Source organism: Salvelinus alpinus, unplaced genomic scaffold, assembly GCF_045679555.1.
Source record: "Salvelinus alpinus unplaced genomic scaffold, SLU_Salpinus.1 scaffold_56, whole genome shotgun sequence".
Taxonomy (NCBI): Eukaryota; Metazoa; Chordata; class Actinopteri; order Salmoniformes; family Salmonidae; genus Salvelinus; species Salvelinus alpinus.
The window spans coordinates 216,658-223,743 of record NW_027255997.1 but is presented as its reverse complement, the minus strand read 5'-3'; the positions used below and the strand labels follow the sequence as shown (position 1 = coordinate 223,743).

Genomic DNA, 7,086 nt, shown 5'->3' with positions numbered 1-7,086 from the left:
GCTGCCTTCTAACTAAGGACTAAGGACAATTTTGATATAAAATATCTGTGATCAAAACAATCCTGAAGTGTTGATTAGTCCTAAGCACAGTTGCTTCCTGTTTGAGTTTCGGCCTATCGGAAGGGAGGAGCAAAATAGAGTTGTGGTCAGATTTGCCAAAAGGAGGGCGGGGGAGGGCCTTGTAAGCATTCCAGAAGTTTGAATAACAGTGATCAAGTGTTTTAGCTGCGCAAGTACTACAGTCAATATGTTGAGAGAACTTCAGCAGCCTAGTACCATATTTGCTTTGTTAAAATCCCCAGCTACAATAAATGCAGCCTCAGGATATGTGGTTTCCAGTTTATATAGAGTCAAATGAAGTTATTTTAGGGCCTCTGGAATCAGTTGAATTGCTTTGGTGAGAGCGAACCAAGGATCTGCTTCCGTGTCGTATTCCTGGTCGTAATGCTGGTAGTTCTGGTGAGTTACCGCCGCTCTGATATCCAATAGTTCTTCCCGGTTGTATGTAATGACACAAAGCATTTCCTGAGCTAATAATGTAAAATAGAATACATCAACAACAACAAAAATACTGCAAAGTTTCCTAAGAGCTAGTCGCGAGGCCACCATCTCCGTCGGCGCCATCTCTACTGATGGTGCCTCCATACTTCTGTAAGTTTGTATGACGTTCAGACGAGGCCCTTGACACTTGTGGGGGTCATAGAGCAAAACTAGAATACCCCCTTTCCACAGTGGGGACACATTAGTGGTTGTTCCACTGGATATCATAAGGTGAATGCACCAATTTGTAAGTCGCTCTGGATAAGAGCGTCTGCTAAATGACTTAAATGTAAATGTAATTAGTTTGTAAACCAGACGGTTTGGACGCCACAAACAGAAGTTGGCACAAATCCCCTGAAACTGGTAGGGGTTGTAAAGACAAACAGAGACCACCATCGTATTTGTCAGAGTCTCCTCTTTCCACAGAGTTGTCATAAGTTTGTAGGCCGTTCGGACGCTACAGAAGTTTTCGTCAGAAGACCGATTTCTGGGATATTTCCTGGTCTGACAAACACTGCTTTAGCTCTGCTACCTTTCATTGCAGATGAAAACCGTCAGATACTCTGCCCTCTGTGGAATATAGCCTAGCCAGGCGGCAGGGAAACTCGAGGAACTCCGTTCAAGAGAGAATACTGTTACGGGGCTCCCGTGTGGCGCAGTGGTCTAAGGCACTGCATCGCAGTGCTAGCTGTGCCACTGGAGATTCTGGTTAAATACATGTGTTATTAGGGATAACTTGAAACAGTGTTGATACGGCATGTTAATTGCTGTGCAGGTTATGGAGTTTGTTTATTGTCACTGATCTAACTGCTGTGCCGCCCCCTGCAAGTTATGGAGTTCGTCATGAAGTGTGACATTGACATCCGTAAGGACCTGTACACCAACAATGTCCTATCTGGTGGTACCACCATGTCCCCTGGTATCGGTAACCACATACGGAGGACCTGTACGCCAACAATGTCCTGTCTGGTGGTACCACCATATCCCCTGGTATCGGTAACCACATACGGAGGACCTGTACCCCAACAATGTCCTGTCTGGTGGTACCACCATGTTCCCTGGTATCGGTAACCACATACGGAGGACCTGTACGCCAATAATGTCCTGTCTGGTGGTACCACCATGTCCCCTGATAACGGTGACCACATACGGAGGACCTGTACGCCAACAATGTCCTGTCTGGTGGTACCACCATGTCCCCTGATAACGGTGACCACATACGGAGGACCTGTACGCCAACAATGTCCTGTCTGGTGGTACCACCATGTTCCCTGGTATCGGTGACCACAGGCAGAAAGAGATCGCAGCACCATGAAGATCAAGGTAAATGGCTGAGAACAGGCCTACAACACACACGTTACTGTCATCATAATACTTTAAATCACCTGTAGGATTATAGCCACTGTGTGGTCACCGATACCAGGAAACATGGTGTTTTAGCTCATAGATTCATTCATTCATTGGCAAGGACATTCTGGAATTGGAGCCTTGACCACTGGCGATTTTTCTCTTGGATCCTTGGAGCGCTTTCTTATAACAAAAATACAACATTCACAACAGCTGCATGAAAAAAGCCAACTGTAAAGGGACGTTGACCAAAACGTATTTCCAGACATATGTAACCCCATACGTTAAAGTTAAAGGGTTTACCTCTCATCTCCAGCAGTGAGTCTTCAGGCCAAATCAAACCAAACGTGAATGAGCGTGTACAAACTGGAATTACAATGCACGGTAGTGAATGACAGACAACAGACTGGCCGCGAGCGTCACAGCAGTCAACAGCTTTAAATTAGAAAGCAATTCTATATTTCTGGAGTCTACGCAAAGCAATGCTGGTAAAAGGAGCGGATAAATTGCCGGAAAATAGACTGTTTGTGCTTTGTTAGGTTTGGAATTGTGACATGTATAGTTAAAAAGTGTCTATTTAGAGTTGCTAAGTTGAACTGTCAGTGACAATAATACATATTTGAAAACAATGACATTATTTCTATCTTTGTTGATTTCGGGCTCAGGCATAAAGCCTAGACAGGCGGCTGGGAAACTCAAGGATCTCCGATCAAGAGAGAATACTGTTACGGGGCTCCCGAGTGGTGCCGTGGTCTAAGGCACTGCATCGCAGTGATAGCTGTAACTACTTGATGATCAAGTCAAAGGAAACATATCCTACAATCTGCAAGGCACCCAGACGTTGTCAAATGTGAGTTATCAGTGAAACAAAGCTTTAGGAATGTTATTTATCAGATTCTTACATTATCCACCTTAATGTGCATCTGTGAGCTTTGTCCTCTCCCATTCCTGGTCATTATAATAGACATGGTAATGTACAGTAGGTGTTATCAGATTCTTACATTATCCACCTTAATGTGCATCTGTGAGCTTTGTACTCTCCCATTCCTGGTCATTATAATATAAATGATAATGTACAGTAGGTGTTATCAGGCCTTTGTGATAAGGTCAAGCATTCAATGAATTAAAAGGTACAATGTTCTCATTTGATATGCTTTCTTTATTGATTAACATAATGATCAGTGTTACACAGGAATCATTTTAATTGTATTACTTTGCTCAGGTTTTTCAAAATAATATCTGACTAACACAATGCTACATAAAACCTTACAACCCCTTGGTATATTCAGAAGAATTAAACCTGCTGCTAAAATATAATTTCTATAATTCTATTGTTAATTGATTGAAAACAACATTAAAGAAAACTTTCTAAATGATCTCTGACAGTGACTTTATGACATAAAAGCTAACATTGTGTCAGAAAAATATTTAAAAATTAAACAGATAAATTGCCATGCAAAAGCTAATATCTGGCACAATTTTGGGCTGATTCTGCCTCTCCAACTCAGGGTTTTATTTGCCATACCAGAGGTAGAGGGGCATACCATTGTTGCCAGTATTCAGATTTTTATCGATGAGGATCAAGCCGGCCTCCTTATAAGGACAAACATCCTTGTTGTTGGATGTAACGGTCAAGGCCTTGATCGGGAGAGATCCAACTTTCTTGAACCAGACCATCACTGGCTGACCGCTTGTTCCATCATTGAGGTTAACATTCACCACGGTGAAACCAGCGTTCTGTAGGATGGAATCCTGTGCATGGTTGATGGATGCATCCATCCCGGTGATCCCGCCGCCCATTTCAGTGGATTGACGGTACCAGAGGAAGATGGGGTTTCCTCCAGAACCTCTGTTGAGATCTTCATCCATCCGGATGTAGCCCTCTTTGAAAAGGTTCATGTGTTGTTGAACTGAGGTGGTGGCAGCAACGTCACAGATGTAGGTCTCACTCTTTCTCTTCAACCAGAGGGTGATGAAATCTCCTGGGTTACCGCGGTTCAGATTGCAAGGTAGCCTTTCCCAGCCGAGCTTGAATTGAGCGGCCTCTTTGTTCTCATCAGTGGTGAGGAAGAGATCTTCAATGGGAATGTCGTACTTAGGGCTTGCACCACTATGGTACCACAGCTGGATGACGTCTCCGTGTGTTCCAGAGTTGAGGTTTGCTGGGAGCTCAGTGAACCCTGCTTTTTTCAGGTCCTCTTTCATTTTATCAGTGAATGAAAACTGGACTCTGGTGATGGGTTCACCACTGCCATTTCTGAACCAGATGTAAACTTTAGTGGTGGATGAATTGCCTTGGTTGAGGTTGACATTTGTCTTTTGATAGCCTTGGCCATGAAGCTCTTTCTCCTTTTCAGGGCTAGTGGAGATTGCAATTTCTGTGATGTATTTAGAAGCCATTTTGTGTCGTTGGAGACAAGTGTCTGTAAAGTGAGAATACAGAGTGACATTGGTCAACACATCATATGAAGCATGAAATGACACACTAAATACACCAAAGACCAGGACATCTGATAAGTATAACATATGAAGGAATCAGCGACCAGCTTTACTAAGTATTTTCTACAGGTGTCCTAAAGGGGAAACAGGGCTTGATAAAATTATGACTTCAAGGATGCACAAAAACACCCTAAACAGATACTAAAACAGACATTTGGTCTCGTCTGAGTCAAATGATTCATTATAAACATATATAAATGAATTGGTTAACTGAAAAAACAACACTAAAAGACATTATCACACATCAGGAGTGGTAACACTGCCCCCTAGAGGACTTCATTAGTCATGAATTTGTTTTCGTCTTACATCAATTCTGATCCACATTGAAGACTGATTCTTTGATCATCTGAATCAGGTGTTATGGTGTTAGTGGAACAAGTGAAACCCATGTATCCCACCACCACCCTTTATAGTAACACAGACATACTCATATACACATCAGAACCCTTCATTGGAAGTCATTTCTTTACCTGCGATGTTGAGTTCTTCCTCTGTTCTGGAGTGTCTTCTCTGGGTGAACGTGTCTTCTCTGGGAGAATGTGTCTTCTCTGGGAGAATGTGTCTTCTCTGGGAGAATGTGTCTTCTCTGGGAGAATGTGTCTTCTCTGGGAGAAAGTGTCTTCTCTGGGAGAATGTGTCTTCTCTGGGAGAATGTGTCTTCTCTGGGAGAATGTGTCTTCTCTGGGAGAATGTGTCTTCTCTGGGAGAATGTGTCTTCTCTGGGAGAACGTGTCTTCTCTGGGAGAAAGTGTCTTCTCTGGGAGAAAGTGTCTTCTCTGGGAGAATGTGTCTTCTCTGGGAGAAAGTGTCTTCTCTGGTAGAATGTGTCTTCTCTGGGAGAAAGTGTCTTCTCTGGGAGAAAGTGTCTTCTCTGGGAGAAAGTGTCTTCTCTGGGTGAAAGTGTCTTCTCTGGGTGAAAGTGTCTTCTCTGGGAGAAAGTGTCACATCGAAGAGCTGAGTGTCTCTTTTATACATTTTCTCCAGTTAAGTTGGCAAAAAATTCACCTATCAGAGTTCTACAGAATACATATTCCTAGGAACTGTATCTCTCCTCCATTCAGAGTACTACACAATACATATTCCTAGGAACTGTATCTCTCCTCCATTCAGAGTTCTAAACAATACTTATTCCTAGGAACTGTATCTCTCCTCCATTCACCTATCAGAGTTCTACAGAACAGATATTCCTAGGAACCTTCTATTTCCTCCTCCTCAGATTACACCCCTCCTCTAGTCATATCTCAACCTGTCTATCCATTACCCAGTTCATTTCTCCTTTTGACCCTGACCTTAAAGTTGGAATCCATAGAGGTGAAACTGCCACGTCAGTTTGCGATATTAAAACACAGACGTTAATTCAAACAACAAAGAACAAAAATTATGATCGGACATCGTTCCACATGATTACCTGAACAATAGAACAGCAGAGTATGTACTATGATTTAGCATTTGTTATTTATATATACATATTGTTTTAGAGGGTAGATCATATTTAATATTGCAGATAGATAGTGGCTTCTATCAGTGTAATTGTCTGCATCATTTCCAATCCCTCATATATATATTTTTATTATATTTTCTTTATGTATTATTTTGCCCCTGACGGAATCTAAAACAAAAATCCAGAAAATCACATTGTATGATTTTTAAGTAATTAATTTGCATTTTATTGCATGACATAAGTATTTGATACATCAGAAAAGCAGAACTTAAAATTTGGTACAGAAACCTTTGTTTGCAATTACAGAGATCATACGTTTCCTGTAGTTCTTGACCAGGTTTGCACACACTGCAGCAGGGATTTACCAAAATAAGTGATCTAATGACTCTACCTCCTCACAGCAAAATCTGCAGAGCTGGGATGGTTGTATCCCCCATATATATAACATTCTATTGGTTGAGAGAATGTTGTATAATAATTACAAATGAAACACTCTAAGTTTTGAATCAGGGGTCATTTTATGTATCAGTTCATAAATCATGTTCCAAGGAATTGATACAATGGAAATCTCTTCCCAACAATTTTGCAACCTGGTATATTTTCTTTATCACCATTTTCTTTAAACAATTTTGTTTCTTAATCCTTAGCCTAAAAGGTTTGGGGCCCTGCGGAAATCTAATTAACATAATAAAATAATACAATCTGTCTGTTTAGAGATATTGGGTTGGATGTGTCTCAATCCACCACATCAGCCGATGTCGCAATTCCGCATCTTTAGTGAAAAGTGTCAGAGCTGGAGTGTTGTTTGTCAGACCATGAGACATCCTGAAAATCTGTCTTCTCATGAAAATGTCTGTCGCGTCCGAACGGTTCGGTCTACAAACTAATACGACCTACAAACTAATACCACCTACAAACTAATACGATCAACAAACTAATTCGGTCTACAAACTAATACGACCTACAAACTAATACGACCTACAAACTAATTCGACCTACAAACTAATACGACCTACAAACTAATACCACCTACTAACTAATACGACCTACAAACTAATACGATCAACAAACTAATTCGGTCTACAAACTAATACGACCTACAAACTAATACGACCAACAAACTAATACGATCAACAAACTAATACGATCAACAAACTAATACGACCAACAAACTAATATGACCTACAAACTAATACGATCAACAAACTAATACGACCAACAAACTAATACGACCAACAAACTAATATGACCTACAAACT

General features: G+C 41.2%; 1 protein-coding gene across 1 annotated transcript; it reads right to left on the bottom strand.

Annotated features, from left to right (window-relative positions):
* Window positions 1–3,025: 3,025 nt before the first annotated feature.
* Window positions 3,026–5,361, bottom strand: LOC139567152 (uncharacterized). The gene is made up of 2 exons (XM_071388631.1): window positions 4,857–5,361; window positions 3,026–4,310 (listed from the first exon to the last, which is right to left on the bottom strand). The coding sequence occupies exons 1-2, from the start codon at window positions 5,359–5,361 to the stop codon at window positions 3,400–3,402; spliced, it is 1,416 nt and encodes a 471-aa protein (XP_071244732.1). The 3' UTR covers window positions 3,026–3,399.
* Window positions 5,362–7,086: the final 1,725 nt, after the last annotated feature.